Source organism: Schistocerca nitens, chromosome 10, assembly GCF_023898315.1.
Source record: "Schistocerca nitens isolate TAMUIC-IGC-003100 chromosome 10, iqSchNite1.1, whole genome shotgun sequence".
Classification (NCBI taxonomy): domain Eukaryota; kingdom Metazoa; phylum Arthropoda; class Insecta; order Orthoptera; family Acrididae; genus Schistocerca; species Schistocerca nitens.
The window spans coordinates 128,225,541-128,246,389 of NC_064623.1; the positions used below are offsets into that span (position 1 = coordinate 128,225,541).

The window sequence follows — 20,849 nt, forward strand, 5'->3', positions numbered from 1 at the left end:
ATTACCAACAACAATGAAAATGAAATGAGAGATCGCGTACCAGCAGCTGTGGAAGTTGTAACTCAAGACATGCTCGCTACAGTGTGGGAACAACTTTAATACCGCTTTAACATATGCCACGCACCTCGAGGGGGGCATATTCAACACCTATGAAAAGGTGTGAAAAAAAATTTTGTTGAGTTTCCTGTTCATCAAAAAACTAAATTCATTTTATATGTTTTCTAGTTTCAGAAATATAGACATGCCAAATTGGATGCTTCTTTTTGATACACACTGTATTAGCATGTTGTATTGCTGACAGACTAAGACTAACAATGAAACAGTACAAGCTCAAATCAAGTTGCACTTTTACTTTATGGAACATTTACAATACCATATTAGCATACACAACCTGCAGACTAAATAGGACAGCTCAATACTCTTAACTGGCTTCAAAAAATACCTCTGATAGAATAAGTAATGAACACTGTACCAAAGGAAATTTCAACAAGGAAACAAATAATTACTGACTAGTACTTCCCTATCATTTTGGTGTCTGAGTGACCTGCTTTCCCTTTTAACCTGGGTCAACCTAACTCTTTCCACCTTGTGGAAGGAACAAATAGTTTTGAAAGGTAGGAAGGGTAAAACTTTTAATTTTATATGTATGTATCAGCAGAACTACATGTTTTACCTCCTGAAGACAAGTTTGCGAGTCTTGCAATGAGCACCTACGAAAAGTTGTGTTCAAATGAGGTTTCACTTTATAATCCATCAGAAACTTTTAAGGCAAAGCCACCTCAAAGATGATCAAAACTAAGTCTATGCTTTAAAATAGACACAGTTACCCTATATACAACCTATTTGCAGTAGCTTCAGTAGAGGCTTTGTAAGGACAATCAGTTAATACTAAACCTCGAGCAGGCACGCTTATTTTCATAACACGAGTGGGTGCACACTGTATTTTGTACAGAATAGCTGTTTTCATGTAACCAATGTTCTACCTTAGGTTAATTAAATGATGATTAACTTATATGAGCTAAATCACTGTTTAATTAAACAATAATAAAATTAACTTTCATTATACCATTCTGCTGCCGCATATAAGTGCTACCCTACACAAGTGACCAACTTGAAATATTAAACACATCCAGTTGCATCAGATCCCAGCAAAAAGCTTATTCAATTACTAATTATCTCACAGACAGTTGCCTCATTGTGGTATTGTGTTCTTAGCTCAGAATCTGAGGCATTTTCTTGCACAGATCACAAACTGTTTTTTCATCTAGCTTGCTGTCTATTTTATATTACTGCCGCTCACTTGGATGCGACAACGCAGCTTATCGTCGCCTTAGCTGAAGTAATAATGAAGGACCAGGCAAGAGTTCACAATTTAAAAATAACAAGGAATGGTACAACACAATGTTATTTGGGGTTGGTGCACTTTATACAGAGGCACATCCACTCGAGGATTAAGTCTGTGCTGATGATTTGGGAAATTCTCTTGAAAGAATCAAAGGCATAGATGTTGTGCAGGTGGCCTTGCAAAAGTTGTGAGAGCAAAATTGTGGCAAACACTTAATCAATAGAAAACACTCTTACTGCCTCATGCTAACATGAGGAACATACAAATGAGAATAAGATATTGGGTGTTTTAACAACAGAGATTTTGCGAAAACAGAGGTTCAACAGAAAAGGGCAATCGTGTACAGGCTGCTAAAAAGAACTGTCAAATGTTTTGAGAGGTGGTAGTAACCATCAAAACAAGAAGATAAACATGGGCTCTAAAACACATACCTTAAGAACTATGAACACTTGTGCAATAGAAGACTGTCTTTCACAGTAGCAAAGATAAACAAGTGCTCATAGCTCTTAAGGGATATATTTTAGAGCCTATGTTTACTGGACACTTCCTTCTTCTTTCGATCCATTTCCATACTATCTGAAAGCAATGAACTTGTAGTAGAAGAGATGTGTTCCACAGTACTGAAGATGGAAAAGTGCTTATAGCTCTTTAGGCATGCATTCTAAAGCCTATGTTTATCAGACTTTTTTCCCTTGTTTTGATGTTTACCCACCTCTCAAAGTAGTTGACACTTTTTTTAACACCATATATATAAGAGTCAAGGTCAATATTAATGCAATAACAAATTGGTTGCTAACTGATATGTTCATTCAGCTTGGCAGTTCTGTGATACATAACAAGCCTAAAGAAACTGAAAGAGACATTAAGTATGCAGTCTTGCTGAATAGACCCAGTCAAATGGATTAAAGTAAGATGTCTGAACAGTGTGAGCTAGAAAAATAACCACAACCTGGGACATGCATACAACAAAATTCTTTGGACATGTGAAAAATGCTCACTGGAGAAGAAGAATAGTCAATATCATCAATTCTAAATCAAAAACAACAGTTCTCGGTACGTGAATATCAAAAATGATCTTGAAGGAACAGGCATACGAACAGGCGTTTCACATGGCTGAAACTTCGAAACTACCGTCAAGACTTTAGGAACCTTGTGAGATGACAAATGGGCAACTGGCACAAAATGTGTATATGAAAACTGTACTGGACAGTTTGTGCTGATGAAAAGAAACTAGGTCAAGAAGAAAATTGTGATAAGTCTTATTACTAAGCAAGAATAAACAAGGTTTGAGAAATATATATTCAGTGTTTCCTGCAACATTCTTTACATTTATTTGTGCACTGCAGACACCTTGGATGTCAGAGTTGTGTGTTATTGAGCACTCTCAAAATTTCAAATTGCTGGCCAGACAAAATGTAAGACAAATTACAAAAGCACCCACAAACATGTTCTCTGTCAGGGTCAGCCAATGGTGAAAAGCATGAAAAGGAAAGTTCCCTTGAGAGAAGGACACAGAGTGACTGGCCAATACTTGCTTAGGGGGCAAAATACCAAGTATTGCCCATAGACATGTTTAAAAGTAAAATAACAATGTAGGAAAAGATAGAGTGCTACTTAGTGTAAAAATGACACCTTAAGTGGCAGGTGGGCACAATTAAAAGACACTCGTAGATACATTGAGCCACAGCCTTTGTCATAAAAATAAAGATAAACACTCACCATTCAGTCACACACACACACACACACACACACACACACACACACACACACACACACACAAAAATCGCCAACTATGGCAACTTGGCCAGTACTCATCTGAAACTTAAAGTGTCATCTTTATGGTATGTAGGAATCCATCTCCTCAAACATTGTTGATATTCCAACCTGGAGTTTCTATTGTTTAAAAGTAAAATAAACTATACCTAACTTCCAGAAATGTTGGTTCCTTCTGGGGATAAGAGACGTTAGAGAAGGCTATTATAAAATCACAGGTCACTGAAACCATAAGTTGAGAGGAACCCACTTGTGAGGACAAAGTAGTAGTGATCAAGGTAGGGCTGACATAGTGAAGAAAACAGACAGATAAGAGTTGTCGTATCACTTTCTAGAAATAAATGCAGTGGCACTGTGGATCCTGGTGTCCCAATACAAAAACAACTTACATATCCTTTGATATCTGCAACAGGGGCAGTGGAAACCAAGAGAGGGCACTTGCTCCTGCAGTTTATGGCAGGTCATGGCCCATCGAACATAGGCCGGTGTGAGGTGGAGGTTACACCATTAAGTTAAGTAGTGGTTTAGACTTTGTACATATGTACTGTTTGTGTTTTCCTTTTTTCGTTTATAAATGTATAGCTATGGTGTTCTTTTAATAATTTACAAAGGTCTTCTTAGGTACTTGTGGGTTTTATTGTTCTGAAGAAGGTGTAGTTATCTACACTGAAACCTAGGTTAACACTAGGTGCTTTTTACGCAGTCGAGGTTGGTTTCTAGTTTTTTAATATATTAACCAACGGTTGCTGACACACTGTGATGTTGAAGGTTCTGAAATCGGCCGTGCCCTTTCAAAGGAACCATTCCGGCATTTGCCTGAAGCGATTTAGGGAAATCACGGAAAATCAGGATGGCCGGACGCAGGATTGAACAGTCGTCCTCCCGAATGCTAGATGTAAGGAGATTGAAGAATCAAGTAATGATCTGAGTGCCACAATAGAAGTGTCAAGAAGTGAACTGGCCAGAAAAATAGATGCTACTAACTATGGGTGAAGGAACTTAGAAATCAAATTTTAAATGCTATTGTACAGGTTGCAGGGTAAGGGAGGAATCAACCAACTTCAAACTCACTGCAAAAACACAACCCAAAGAGAACGATACTTAGGTGGGTGCACTTAAAACCAAAATTGGTGAAATTTAGTCGGGTCTCTCAGACTAAACAGACTGAACTGAGAAAATTTTTTAAACTGTACATAGGCTAATAATACAGAGTACTCATAATTTATACTGTGAAATAAAACAAAACAAACAAGAAATCAAACAAAAATTATAAAAGCTAGAAACCAGTCTCTAAAATTAACATGAAGGTTGTGGATGTAAAGAATTTTGTAGATGAATGCTGTAATGATGCAAGTAATATCAGCAAAAAAAGTAACTGAGCTGCAGGAGTATTCTGTTCCAATTAGTTTTACCAATAATTTCAGTGACATGTAGGCCAAAGTTTCTATAAAAAACTTCTTGAAGATAATAAGCTGCACCCTGTCTAAGCTACTTGTTGTTAGCGATAATTTTGTTTATGGGATGACTGATGCTCTTAAATTTGTAAAGAAGTTTTTCAATGGGGAGCCTGTATCATGGGTAAGTCAAACCAATAATAAAAGAATAACATGCAGTGGTTTTGAGAGGAGTTTTGTAAGTAAATTTTGGTCACAAACTAAGCAGGCTAGGATTAGGGTGAATTTTTGAATGGACCTAATCATGGAGAACGGCATCGAACTATGAAGGAGTTTTGTGAGAAATAAAATAATTGAAAAGACTGATCCATTTACACAAACCTTTAGATGAATTTACACAGATAAATGCTTTGAAGAGGAGGGTATCAGGGAGAGTACAGTGCGGTTGGCCTATGGATCTGATGGATCTAATGAAGATTTTTTTGAAATACATGGAAAAGACTGATAGAGTGTTACAGAGAAATAACAGACCGAATTTTAGTCACAATGAACATGGTTGATTTCAGCACGGGGGGTTGGAACCAAATTATAATCAGGGTAGTCATGGGAAAAGAAATGTATATAATTACAGAAATAATTATCATGGAGGCAGAAGTTGAGGGGAATTTCAGTGGAATGATAGGAATAGGAATGGAGTCATGTAATTTGACAATAGAAATAAACCATGGGAAAGGAATGATAGATCATATGAAAATAGGAGACAAGACAACAGAGGAAACAAGTAAACTGAAGGTTGTCAGATTGGGAGCTGTCAGTTTTGTGGGGAAAAGAAGTTACAGAAATCACACTAAGTGTTATAGAAGAGAGAACAAGTGGGAAGAGATGTGGAATCCTACAGGCTGCAGAACAGTGGGACATACCAGGTAAACAAATAACGATGAGGAGGGAGTTTTGGAAAGCAATGAAGTTTGATAAAGAGAGTGAGGGAGAAGCTAACATAGCAGAGTAGTGAATCAGAACTGGATGCAAAAGCATTACAAATCTGTATAGTGGAATAAATAATAGAGTTTTGGGGTGGGGGCGAAGAATTAATTGATTGTAGCTTTGACGTGCATGGTATAAACAAGTTAATGAACAATGAAGTAATGGGGGTAAAAAGTTAAGATTGTTATTACTTATGTAAAAGCTGAATAAGTCTGACATACATGTGCTAGAGGATTGAGAAATTATTGCAAGTAGTTGTGACGGGGGAAGAGAGGAGACACACCGTCAGGTGGCTTGCGGAGTATGGAAAAAAAAAAAAAAAAAAATTCTAATGTGTATGAGGAAGGCCATGAAGAATTTGTATCAGGTAATAATAAAGAAGTTGTCAAGGGATTTGATGATGCAGTAAGAAGTAAGATTATTTTCAGTCAAGATTTGGCTGGGATGATATATGGAGATATTAAAGAAGAAGTATTAGAGGAAGGTAACATATGGAACAATTATGATAATAAGATAGGGAAATTGATAGAGCAGATTTTACCTGTTGATGTCAGTAGGGCAGTGCACATGTATCAATGATGAAATATTGAGGATACCTTGGTATCATTATAGCAGTACTAATAATTTTAATAAAGCCACTTATAAATTACAGGACACTTGTGACAGTTTACATTCAGTCTAGAGGGAAGAAACAAAAAATAGACTGAACATTGTAGAGCAACCTGGTATGCCTGTTAGAGCCATTCAAAGTCGTATACATGCACGAACAGTGATAATGAACAAGGTATGGGGTTTAAAGAATTGAGGTGGTTCTTTTACACGAGGCAGAGAGCAGAAATGACTGAGATAAAGAGGAGTTCATACATTTTTCTTCAGACTGATAGTTGAGAAGGAAATTGCTGAATTGACACTGGTCCTATCTGAGGGATCTCCAAAAATTTCAAAGACAGAATTAAACATAGTTTAAGTTCTGTTTAATAACCTGTAATTGGAGTTAAGATCAGGGGAGCTACTGGGAAATACAGTAAAGTTGTGAAGATACAAATGATACTTGACTTTAAAATGCACAAACAAGTGATAATGAACAAGGGATTTCTTGTCATTTCAGAATGAGAACATTATTACAGTAATGGTTTGGGTTGTAAAAGCAAAGGTGTGATTCCACTGGACAAAGAAACAGCTGGCTTTTACTGAACTACTTGTCAAACAAAGTTGTTAATGCTGAACTCTACAAACAGTACCAATCAGATCATGTGAGTAGTTCATGCAGAGGAGACGGGTTACTTTAAAGATGATGAAGTTTACATTGAGGCAGATCAAGTAGATGCTGGATACTATAGACTGCTAAAAGCAATTCAGAAGGGCAGAAGGAAGAGTTAAGGGAATTTTGTGAGAATATTGTGATGTATTTTATGAGAAACCAGGGAGAGAGAACTGACCTTGATTCCAGGCAGTTAAATAAAGTTTTAAAATGAGAGAACTGACCATCCTGAAAATATAAATGAATTATTACACAAATTTGAGCATGTTACTTATATGTGTAATTTTGCTCTCATATCAGGTTTTCACCAGATACCATAGAGCAGCTGGGAGTAGCTTTGAAATGCCTATGGGAGTGGTGACCTCATCATAATAATAGCCTATATAAAGGTACGGTAAGTGCCAAATCAGCCCCAATCCAGTACTGGCTGGATGTAGGGCACAAGAAAGGAAGACACTGAACTTATTTGACCTCAGTGGGGTAAACAGAGGGAAAAATGGTCATCAATGGCAGCACTCCCAAAACATTTAGCACAGGAAGAGGTAGGCCGTTGAACATCTCCACCTGATAGTGGCCCAGTCACAAGGCACTAAGTGCATGTCTGCAGCAGTCAATGGGTGTATAAAACTGCTCTTAAAATACAATAATCCAAGTTCTATTTTTGCCAAATATCCCTGTGAAAGGCACTGCAATCTGTGTAAGCTTTCATATAACCTGCCATTAAACTTCTCCAGTCTTTAGAAGAATATTCAACTTAGATACAATGAACTACTTCATAAATGTATTGTCAAAACTAATTCCATGTCCTTGGCCAAGCTGTGTACATCAGATTCTGTAGATAACAACACAAAACAACAAAACCACATCTGGACTAATTTGCTGACCTTAATTACATAGTAATGTTGAGTTGGTTTAGATCCCAAACAGTTATCATGCACCTGCCATTAATTACCTTGTTCTGTGTGATACCCTCTATTCTACTGGAACAAAGAGTTGTGAAGTTTGTGCACATCTGAAAGTTCTATGTAGTCCTCCTTTTATTTTTTAAACGTTAAGACTGAAGACTCAATGTGATGAAACTGGACAGCATAATATCAATTCACAGTTGTAGTAACAGCATTCATGTTTTCCATTAGCATTAATGTCTGCTCAGGAAGATATTTTAATCTGTTAAGGCTAGCTGTGAGACAATGGACTTCCACTGACACACACAGCTTGTCTGTAAATTTGTGGTACTCTTCATTTGCGTATAGTGCCAATTGCAATCAATGACTGTCCTTCAGTTCTTGCATGATCTGTAGCTTCTAATGAAAAGGTTGAGGCGAACAGGGATAATTTATGGTGAATATTCCCTTGCACATAATTTGATGGCAACTGCCTGTTTGTAAACTAAACTCTACGAGCTCTGATTCAATTGTGCACACATCACATTTGGTAGATCCCATCCTACAGAAAGACTTCAGGGATCAGGTATTTCTGCAAATCATACCAACAACAAATTATGTCTATTGGTTAATCTAATCGCAATGATCATTTTGGGAATTACTCCTTTACTGTATATGTATATTAATATAGAAACAGCCACTTTAAAAAAAGGCCATAGCTTCTACTCTTACAACACTTAGCTGTTACTTTTTTTTTATTTCTGAGTCCAAATATTTTGTGAAAGTATATAAAGAATGACTATAGTTGGAGCCACAAATGATGGTGGTTGAGTTCAGGCTTGTTCTGTGCCTCTATGTCATGCATTCCCCAACAGCCAACGAGTATTCAGTAGTGTTCTCAGCACTCTGTTGTGAATGTCTTAGCCACTGCACTGAACATGATCATAATGCATTGGTCATAAAATTTTTACTCCATTTGTTGCGAGTTGTCAAGGCTGATTGCAGTGGTAAGCAACAAATTTTGCACATGCATGTGAGGGACACAATTTGCAGTACACATACTTTTTTCAAGTGCAGAGCAAGTGTATGCACTTGCCGCAAACATTGCTTGGAACAGGCAACAATGCACTCCCCGTCCTTGTCTCGAGCTGCACAAATCACCATCTTTTGTTGATCTAACTATAATAAGAAAATTGTACCAATTGCAATTTTCAGTTGTCTATGTGATGAACTGACAAGCTGTTGAGGTTAAGAAAAGGGCCACGTGTTTCTGAAGCAAAGTTAAGTTTCCAACCATTACTTCCTTATAGCTTAATCTAATGTCTGTACAATTGTGATGGCAGGTTTGGGATATCCTGTACAACCAGCCCTCATTCCTATTGCTACCTGCACACGGCTTCTGTGACAAAAGTGAAGAGCGTATATGTAAGTTTTATTTTACGCATGTCCTTGTAAGGAGGTGAGGTTCACTTCAGTAAGGCTAGCAAGTGTTCTCTTTTATACCGGTCAGCAACATCCCTGGGTGCCTCCCTTTCATTGTTCCTAATATTTTTGTCTGCACCGGCATTCAGCAGTGCCCGTACCGCAGATATGTCGAACCACTGTGCCGCCAAGTGTAGTGGCGTGCACCCGTACACGTCGGCAGCGTTCACATCACTAGAAGCTTTCGCTAGGATTACGACAATTTCTGAGTTTTTCTGTGCAGCTAAGTGCAGAGGCGTTTGCAGCCACCTGTCCCTCACATCTGCACACGCACCATACTGCAGTAGATACTCTGTGGTATTTTTGAGTCCTCTGGCAGCTGCACAGTGAAGGGCAGTCCTCCCAATTTCATCCTGTGCCCCCAGATCTGCCCCAGCTTTTAGCAGGTAGCCCAGAATGGTCAAATAGTACATGTGAGTTGCTGCGGCAATATGAAGGGCAGTCCTCCCCCTCACATCCCGTGTCCCCACGTCCGCCCCAGCGTTTAGCAGCTCCTGCACTTCTGTAGAATCCACAGTTTCAGCCACCTTGAGCAGCTTTCGGTCCATCTCCTCCTGAGAGGCACTTCTGCAACAGAGAATGAAAACCTGCCTCTATACAGTAAATACTTGCACACACTATGTAAAGTTCACAAAAACAAATGCATAGTCTTGTAGCTGCTCATATCTAAATAAATTGGCAAGATGTGAGTATGACAACTGCACTGAGGGTTGTGTACAAATTTAATTATGTACCTAGACAGTTTATCTATTCTGAGAATCAAGGACACTGATGGTTTTAGCCTGTTATTGACATTGATACTTGCGAGATATCGGTCCCAGGGATTCTGAGAATGTTTTAATTTCAAGTTTGCAGTTGGATGACAAATTACAAGAGAGATATTATTTTGTGTAAATAATTACAAATTAAGAAATTCGGATTTTTCCCTTACTTGTACTATGAAACCTTGCTTCTTGACAAATTTCACCATAGTAGGTCAACAGATAATACCCTATAGGTACGAGTGAGTTTCCGAGTTTCAAAATATGGGACACAAAATGGACATACCTTTTCACTGAATTGACTTTGAAGTTTAAATTTTTACCCTGCCATGGGACCATAGACCTTAGTATATGACAAATTTGAACTTGGCATGCCAAGCTGTTCTAGAGAAAGAGGACAAACAGGCATTTAAGCAGCCAGATGGATAAAAATGACAAAAAATATTTTTTCATGTTATATAATAAAAAATCAATGATTTTCGGATGTTTTCCTTAACTTGAACTGTGAAACCTTGCTTCTTGCCACATTTCATGATTTTACATCAACAAGACCTACCCTGTTGATTTTGATGAGTGAGTTTCCAAGTATCAAAATACGTGACATAAATAGCCGTATCCGTTAATTTCACTGCCTTAGAATTTTAAAAATTTTTACACCACCAAGGGACCATAGATTTTAATATGTGACATTAATTTGAACTTAATATAAGTACTCATTCTTTAGAAATGGGTTCTTAACAATTAAGAGAGACAGGAAACAAAGCAATCCTGTAAGAGTTCTGTTTTTGCAGATCTAAGCATGGAACCCTAAAAGAAAAATCAAGCTCCTCTCTTGATTTGACAGTTAAAAACAATACACATGTCACTGCATGGTTGGAGAGAGAGGTGGAGGCTATACCTTTATGTGTAAAAAACTACAAAAGAAAGCCTCTGAAATTTAGGCCGAGCAAGGATAACTGGGTATGGTACAAGCAACAGCTTATATTTAACACTGTGATCGTGAAATGGAGGGAAAGGGGAGGTGGGGGAGGGGGCGGGGGGGGGGGGGGGGGGGCGGAGGCACATGCAAGAAGCCACTTGCCTTTATGAATTGTAAATTTTGGTTTACTTGTCTCATAATGTACATAATATAAATAATTTGATTCAGGTACAGGGGACACGTCAAACTGTGGTAAAATTTCACCATAAACAAAGAACAGCTGATGTTAACAGACAACATAATAATAATAGTAATAATAATAAACAGACAACATAATTAATAATAATAATAATAATAATTATTATTATTATTATTATACAATTTTGTTATACATACATACAATAAAATCTAACACTTAATTACCCCTTGCTCAAATGATCATGTCATCCTCTATAAATTATTCTATTGAATAGCAGCATTTTTTCATCAGAATCTGCTGCAGCCTCGTTTTTAAAAATTCTGGCTACATATTAAATACGTTTTTGCCCATTAACTTGTTATATATTGTCATACCCATATACTGTGGAGTCAATGCATATAATTTCAACAGGTGTGTGGGCAGCATAAAATTATTTTTATTTCTTGTGTTATTTGTATGGTTAAAATGATTCTCCTCAAATAATTATTTTCTGCTGTGTAGGAAAATTATGATTTCATGAATGTATATGCAGGGAACAGTTAGGATTTGTAGTTTCCGAAATAATGGGAGACAAGAATCTGTTTGCTGTGCAGTACACACGTGTCGACTATTTTCTTTTGTAGTTTCAGTTTTCGAGATACACTACCTGAATTTCCTCAGAAAATTATCCCATATCTAGTCCCCCATTAGGATCTCCGGGCGGGGACTACTCGAGAGGATGTCATTATCAGGAATAAGGAAACTGGCGTTCTATGGATCGGAGCGTGGAATGTCGGATCCCTTAATTGGGCAGGTAGGTTAGAAAATTTAAAAAGGGAAATGGATAGGTTAAAGTTAGATATAGTGGGAATTAGTTAAGTTCGGTGGCAGGAGGAACAAGACTTCTGGTCAGGTGACTACAGGGTTATAAACACAAAATCAAATAGGGGTAATGCAGGAATAGGTTTAATAATGAATAGGAAAATAGGAATGCGGGTAACCTACTACAAACAGCATAGTTAATGCATTATTGTGGCCAAGATAGAAACGAAGCCCACGCCTACCACAGTAGTACAAGTTTATATGCCAACAAGCTCTGCAGATGACTACGAAATTGAAGAAATGTATGATGAAATAAAAGAAATTATTCAGATAGTGAAGAGAGATGAAAATTTAATAGTCATGGGTGACTGTAATTCGTCAGTAGGAAAAGGGAGAGAAGGAAACGTAGTAGGTGAATATGGATTTGGGGTAAGAAACAAAAGAGGAAACCACCTGGTAGAATTTTGCACAGAGCACAACCTAATCATAGCTAACTCTTGGTTCAAGAATCATTAAAGAAGGTTGTATACATGGAAGTATCCTGGAGATACTAGAAGGTATCAGATAGATTATATAATGGTAAGACAGAGATTTGGGAACCAGATTTTAAGTCGTAAGACATTTCCAGGGGCAGATGTGGACTCTGACCACAATCTATTGGTTATGGACTGTAGATTAAAACTGAAGAAACTGCAAAAAGGTCGGAATTTGAGGAGATGGGACCTGGATAAACTGACTAAATCAGAGGTTGAACAGAGTTTCATGGAGATCATAAGGGAAAATTGACAAGAATGGGGGAAAGAAATACAGTAGAAGAACAATGGGTAGCTTTGAGGGATGAAGTGGTGAAGGCAGCAGAGGATCAAGTAGATAAAAAGATGAGGGCTAGTAGAAATCCGTAGGTAACAGAAGAAATATTGAATTTAATTGATGAAAGGAGAAAATATAAAAATGCAGTAAATGAAGTAGGCAGAGAGGAATACAAACGTCTCAAAAATGAGATCGACAGGAAGGCAAAATGGCTTAGCAGGGATGGCTAGAGGACAAATGTAAGGATGTAGAGGCTTATCTCACTAGGGGTAAGATAGATACTGCCTACAGGAAAATTAAAGAGATCTTTGGAGAAAAGAGAACCACTTGCTTGAATATCAAGAGCTCAGATGGAAACCCAGTTCTAAGCAAAGAAGGGAAACCAGAAAGGTGGAAGGAGTATATAGAGGGTCTATAAAATGGCGATGTTCTTGAGCACAATATTATGGAAATGGACGAGGATGTAGATGAAGATGAAATGGGAGATATGATACTGCATGGAGAGTTTGACAGAGCACTGAAAGACCTGAGTCTTAACAAAGCTCTGGGAGTAGACAACATTCCATTAGAACTACTGACAGCCTTGGGAGAGCCAGTCCTGACAAAACTCTACCATCTCATGAGCAAGATGTATGAGACAGGCGAAATACCCTCAGACTTCAAGAAGAATATAATAATTCCAATCCCAAAGAAAGCAGGTGTTGACAGATGTGAAAATTACCGAACTATCAGTTTAATAAATCACGGCTGCAAAATACTAACATGAATTCTTTAAAGACGAATGGAAAAACTAGTAGAAGCCGACCTCGGGGAAGGTCAGTTTGGATTCCGTAGAAATATTGGAACACGTGAGGCAATACTGACCCTACGACTTATCTTAGAAGCTAGATTAAGGAAAGGCAAACCTATGTTCCTGGAATTTGTAGACTTAGAAAAAGCTTTCGACAATGTTGACTGGAATACTCTCTTTCAAATTCTGAAGATGGCAGGGGTAAAATACAGGGAGCGAAAAGCTATTTACAATTTGTATAGAAACCAGATGGCAGTTATAAGAGTCGAGGGACATCAAAGGGAAGCAGTGGTTGGGAAGGGAGTGAGACAGGGTTGTAGCCTCTCCCCGATGTTGTTCAATCTGTATATTGAACAAGCAGTAAAGGAAACAAAAGAAAAATTCGGAGTAGGTATTAAAATCCATGGAAAAGAAATAAAAACTTTAAGGTGTGCCGATGACATTGTAATTCTGTCAGCAACAGCAAAGGACATGGAAGAGCAGTTGAACGGAATGGACAGTGTCTTGAAAGGAGGATATAAGATGAACATCAACAAAAGCAAAACGAGGACAATGGAATGTAGTCAAATTAAGTCTGGTGATGCTGAGGGAATTAGATTAGGAAATGAGACACTTAAAGTAGTAAAGGAGTTTGCTACTTGGGGAGCAAAATAACTGATGATGGTCGAAGTAGAGATGATATAAAATGTAGACTGGCAATGGCAAGGAAAGCGTTTCTGAAGAAGAGAAATTTGTTAACATCGAGTATAGATTTAAGTGTCAGGAAGTCGTTTCTGAAAGTATATGTATGGAGTGTAGCCATGTATGGAAGCGAAACATGGACGATAAATAGTTTGGACAAGTAGAGAATAGAAGCTTTCGAAATGTGGTGCTACAGAAGAATGCTGAAGATTAGATGGGTAGATCACATAACTAATGAGGAGGTATTGAATAGGATTGGGGAGAAGAGGAGTTTGTGGCACAACTTGACTAGAAGAAGGGATCGGTTGGTAGGACATGTTCTGAGGCATTAAGGGATCACCAGTTTAGTATTGGAGGGCAGTGTGGAGGGTAAAAATTGTAGAGAATACACTAAGCAGATTCAGAAGGATGTAGGTTGCAGTAGGTACTGGGAGATGATGAAGCTTACACAGAATAGAGTAGCATGGAGAGCTGCATCAAACCAGTCTCAGGACTGAAGACAACAACAACAACATCTAATGACAGATTCAAAATAACTATTGTAAGCTATTTTTGAGTATTCAAGTCAGTGGAATCTGCTAGTATTTGCATTGCAAAAGCAAAACTGCTTAGTGTCCTGGTGGAAAGGGGGGTCACTCTGGTGTCAATGACTGCTGATTGTTAAGGATCTAAATTTCAAGACATGTTTACCTTCAAGGATGGTTTATCAATGGTAGGGCTCATCAGAGTTTTCTCTAGATTTGTGAAGCTCATGCAAGACTATGGGTGGAAAAGAAATCACTTTTTGGTCATTACATTTCAGGATATACATGTCATTAAAGGTTTGGTAATTCTAAAGGAATAATATTAGTGTTTAATGCTCCTTTCAGAACAAAGTCATCAGAGAGAGCAAAAATTTTGATTGGGCAAAAATATGGCTTCTTATATCCACAGGGGAGGGGGAGGCTGATAGTGGGCGCGCGAGTATGCGCATGTGTATGTATGTGTGTGTGTGTGAGAGAGAGAGAGAGCGAGAGAGAGAGAGAGAAAGAGAGAGAGAGAGAGAGAGAGAGAGAGGATAAAAACAGCAGGAAATAAAAGAGTGAAAAGTTGAAATTTAACATGATTTCCCAATGCTACAAGTGTATACACATTTTTTCCCATTTGTATTAATTTCTGCGCTTTTAATGGTTTGAAAACGATTGGTGATACATTATGACTGTAGAGAGCAAGTCTATTGAAATGAAAAGTGTGTGGTGTGCAGATGGCAGGAGAGGACGTAAGAAAATATACAATTTTTCTTGATAATGGAGCTGACTGTTTTTATTATATCTTGATGAGGAGTTTTGCAGAATTATATTGCCGTGGAAAGAATTATTGAAGCAGTGTCAGGTGTACATAGAAAGGATGCAGATGCATTTCTTTCAGTTTTCTGGGTATGCTTTTGCAAGGCTTCTTTCTTGAAGTGGATACAATTTTAACATTACAGTATTTTTATTACACACTCCAATAAGCCCCACTAACCTGGGACAATTTTGACTCTTACGATGATTATCTTTTAATTTTTTTATGAACAACCACAAGATGGCACTACTAAGATGTGACATTACAATTATTTTAAAATCTGTCAATTATTTTATAAACAATGGTAGCTCAGACAAAGTGTGTACAGCAATTTTCATTACCTCAGGAACCTGTTCCATTCTTCCAAAACATTGTTTTTAAGATACCAACATTAGTGTGGAAAAACAGTTTACAGAACTGGTTTCAATGTGTACAAATGTGTATAAATTTCAAAGGTGAATATTTTGAGAAACCGTATAACAATTGGCACCAAAAATTTTTCAATAATTGTTTTTGTCAAACTTAATTGCAACTCTCTCACATCCCTGCTAACTGAACATCATACTGATCCCATAGACCTTAATGGTATTTCAGTGTAAAACACAGATAAAACTCTTTGACGCAGCCAGAACACAGTCTGCTATCTTTAAACACTTTGCTGCCTCAGTGCAGCACTGATACATGAACCTGAAATTTATAGCAGGTACTAAAAATAATTTTGCACAATCCACTTGATTTAGTTAAGAAAATCATCCCACACACAGATAGGAGAGCATTTTGGTAGACATTGAACCTGCATTCCAAAAGCAGTGATCATGTGATACCCAATGTGCACCTGCTATAGATGACAAAACACGGAGAGGGAATCGGAGCATCACACTGACATCTAATAGAGAAAGTTTATTCTTAGGAGACCAGGCTGGCTGACCTGAGAGCTTCTGGTGGGCTGAATACCACATGTGCCACATGGATGGGGAGTTTGCAGACAGAAGTAAACTTTTATTTTCCCTAAGGAGGTGTGACAAGATTTGTACTGTTCATGTCCTACATTATTTTCATTTATTCACCATGTTTCCATTTCTCATAATTTAATGGATGTTGAAGAAATTGCATTTGCAGTGGGCAATAACATCGAGAAAGGGCAAAGAGTTTTCTTTTGCTAATTTTGTAGTTAACAGGATGTTCCCATTAAATACAGTTGAGGTGTATCTAAGGAGATGTCTTTGAGCTTTCCCACAAACTGATTTGCAACTGCTGGACTTAATGGGCTTCCTGTCACAACACCATCTGTTGGTCATAATACTGACTGTTGTAGAAAAAAATAGGTTGATGTGGCCTAAGTAACTTGACTATAGAACTTTGAAAGTAGTCTTTGGTAGGCACATTTGTTAACAGTGCCACCACATTAGAGCTGACCATAATGTCCCCCTTTGTAGCTATTTGGTTTGTGCGTAATTTTGTAACATTTTTCTATAAATTTAATAAACACAACATATACACAGTTATCAATAACACATTCACTGTCACTATTTACAATGGTAACTTTTTGATTTTGTGATTATTGAAATCATGTGGTTTTGAGACAAATAACACATTGAACCTTGTTTGGAGCGCATTTTCATCTGAAAGGGAAGTTCCTTAAAGGCTGTTCGATAGAGAGAGAAAAAGGTGAAAATATGACAGTGAAAGCTCAGGCGAAGTGGCTTCGAAATGACTTCCTAACCCAGCCCCTGTATAGTGTCTTGTCAGACTAGCAGAATGCAGGTGGGTACTGTTGTGGAGTAGCATCACTTCATGCAGTCTTCCTGGTTGTCATTCTTGGATTGTGCCGGCAAGACATCTGAGTTACTGGCAGTAAATATGTTAGCATAAAGATGCTAGTAATGGATGGGAATGGTTGGCATTGTTCACAAACCAACTGATGACAGGCAAACAGATGCCCATATGGTTACCCACTGTTTTTCTTATTTTGGCTGAGAGCATGCAGAACCCATGCACCAAATTTTTGAATCTCCCCCACTACATGCAGATGTTGCACGATGGTGGAATGATCACAGTTCATCACATTTTCCAGTTCTCATGTATACTGACATGTATGACTGTGAATTAATGTGTTTAGAATGATCTTCATCAAACCCTGAAGATTCCTGAATGCGGAGAGCCAATAATGTCAAAAATGATCCTCCTTAAAATGAGAGAACCAGTTTTTGCCAGCCTCTGTCCAATAGTATTATCTCCACACACGTCACAAATGTTTCTGGCTGGCTCCGCTGCTATCATCCCTCTACTGAACTTCAGCAGAAGAATATGTCGGGAATGTTCCAATTTCTCCTATTGGCATTCCATTTTCTACAGTCCACAGCTCCATTCACTGTCTCCAAATGACAAAATGGTAATATGCAAACTCAAACAGCAACAATGAACTGCAAAGAAAAAATGACAATTGATAAATAAATCTTAGCAACCAGAATAACCAAATGCAAAACAAAAACGATGTGAACCTATGCACCAATCTCTTATAAAAATGGTTAATTTGGCTAATTAAATATGATTTCATTTGCATTGAAATTAGTGGTATGGAGGAAGCCTCATACCACTATGCCCTTTTACCATAGCCAGATCTTTGATCTGGTAACAGAGTGATTTTGGCTTTTGCAGATTTTCATTAACTTTGCCTGATTCGTGATAAGTTTCTTTTTCTCTGATGCAACGTCTCTGTAACCATAATAAACTATCTACATTTTCGCACTGCACTGTCTGAGCTTTTTCTGGGGAAGTAGGGAAGAACAGACAAAATTTTAAAAATAGGGGAAACCGAAAGAGGAAGGAGACAATCTACTGTATTTGGCAGAGAAAGTAATGCAGGAGCTGGCAGTAAAAGTTGATTAGTACAGTTTAGTGAAAAACAAACACACAAAAACATGAAAGTATCGCATAGGAGCAAAGTAAGTGGACTTGAGAAAGAAAATTGTTGTCAAATTTGCAATCTGCTAAAATCATGCCCTTAAATGAGGTCCATTCTGTCCAATATTTTTCCCATCACACCTTGAATAGCTTTTTGTCTCTCTCGTGATCTCCACAATATCCTTGTCAGACCCTACACTCCTGCACCAATTTCCCTACCCTACACCTCCTATCCCTGTGACCACCCCCCTGTAAGCCTTGCTCTATGCACCCTTCTACCACCACCAATATCAGCCCTGTAACTAGCAAAACATATGCTATTAAAGGAAGAGAGAGATGTGGAACGACATGTCATGTACCAGCTGTTATGTAAACACTGTTTGGCCTTTTACAACGGCATGACTACTGCTAGTTAGGGTAAATGGCTATAGGTAGAGGGTGTATACTGGCAACTCCAAATATTCTATTGCAGAGCACACACTACAATATAACACTCTGACCTTGGTGCATGTTTCACCACACGTGCCATTTGAATTATTCCCACAGACACTAGTTTCTCAGAACTCTGCAGTTGGGAAGTGGCGCTACAAATCCTTGGTTCTTGCCACTCACCTGACCTTAATTTACGTTAATTTCTCCAGCCTCTCCATTTCTCCTCAGTAAATATTCCTTTCTTCACTCCCTTTTCATTTTCTACATCTTTTATTTTCTGACCAAATTCAAACAAAAAACTAGATGATAATCATCAAGAATTGAAGGCAGATAATCAAAAATTGAAGGCAGAGAGAGATTCAAACACGAAATGCATGACATGTTGGAAAAACATGTAACAGATACTCATAATGACTTGCAAGAGTTATTCCCAGATTTGAAAAATGGGCTAATAGGATTGACAAATACTGAACAAGACAGTAAACACCGTTCTGAAGAGAAAATATCTTAGATGGCTGAAGTTCAGTCCCAATTAATAGTACCATAACAAGAAGTTCATCATGTTACTGAATCAAGTACAATCATTCATAATGTAATTGTTATTATGCAAAAATCGTGATTAAAGTAATTCAGACACAAGCCAACTTCTGATGTAAACGGCATGTTCAGAAAGTATATATATATATATATATATATATATATATATATATATATATATATATATATATATATATATATATATATATATATATATATATAGGGAAACATTCCACGTAGGAAAAATATATCTAAAAACAAAGATGATGTGACTTACCAAATGAAAGTGCTGGCAGGTCGACAGACACACAAACAAACACAAACATACACACAAAATTCAAGCTTTCGCAACCAACGGTTGCCTCATCAGGAAAGAGGGAAGGAGAGGGAAAGACGAAAGGATTTGGGTTTTAAGGAAGAGGGTAAGGAGTCATTCCAATCCCGGGAGTGGAAAGACTTACCTTAGGGGGAAAAAAGGACGGGTATACACTCGCACACACACACATATCCATCCACACATAAACAGACACAAGCAGACATCTTTGGTTCTCTACAGCCAGAACCACTATCACACGCGCTTGTTCAGAGAAGCTGTAGAAATACAAAAACACGCGAACAGTTTGAACAAGAAAGAGGAAAGCGTTAAGGTAAACGGATCCTGGCTTCCCGTACTGCAGCGAACGACCGTCGCAGGTAGCAAGAGGAGAACCGCACCGGAAATGACCGCGGAGAAGCCCTCGGACGTTGGCGCGCCAGGTACATATAGTCTGTGCCCGCGAGCTCGGCTCCAGTTCACCACCGGCAATGAAGGGTGAAGCTTTGACAATGCCAGCCACTCGTGCTGGCGAAACGTCAGAAAAATCATTAGATGAACGTCGGCCGAAGAACCCGAGACAGAAGCCAATAGGCAGTTTGTCAGCAAGTGGCCACGAAAGCCTCAACAATTTTGTGTCACAGTACACTTACTTCCTGAATATGCCTCATAGAATGACATTCTTCTGATCTTGAAATTAATATTAAGGAGCTGAGTCAACTGGACAAGGTCAAACATAACTGCAATGGTGACAAAGATTCAAGTTTGATCCACAAGGATATCGACTTGTTAATGTAAGAAAGCTACAATGAATACTGCTACACCAACGTAATGATTGATAATTTCACTATCAATGGAGAAGTTAAAATTTCATGTTCATAGATTGGTAATGAGTCAGATAAGATTCGCAGTTGTGCACAATCCTTGTATATTGGTGACTACTTCTTGAGCGAGCACAGTACGGAAAAATGTAAGACATCTCCAGAACTTGAAACAATGTTCCCAGCTGAATATTTATCAAAGGATTGGGATGGGGATTGGAACTTCACAACAGTTTTGGAGAAGAAATTAAAGTGGAACATTGGATCTCAAAATAGTCTGAGAAGAAGACTGTATGCTAATGTTTGAAAGAAGAAGACAAAAGGTGACTGGACAGTGAAGTGGAAGAAACTTCATGGTTACTGTCAAGTGATTAACAGCTTCTGATGGCTTGCAAAACTTCAATTTGTATAGAAATTCATTGTCTGTCTCATCTA

At 38.0% G+C, this 20,849-nt stretch overlaps 1 protein-coding gene across 1 annotated transcript in view; it reads right to left on the reverse strand.

Annotated features, from left to right (window-relative positions):
- Positions 1 to 8,387: 8,387 nt before the first annotated feature.
- Positions 8,388 to 20,849, reverse strand: part of LOC126210568 (serine/threonine-protein phosphatase 6 regulatory ankyrin repeat subunit B-like) — a 110,632-nt gene continuing 98,170 nt past the window's right edge. The window contains exon 5 of the mRNA XM_049939832.1: positions 8,388 to 9,690. Within this exon, the coding sequence (XP_049795789.1) occupies positions 9,108 to 9,690 (583 nt within the window). The 3' untranslated portion in view covers positions 8,388 to 9,107. The remainder of the gene's footprint in view (positions 9,691 to 20,849) is intronic.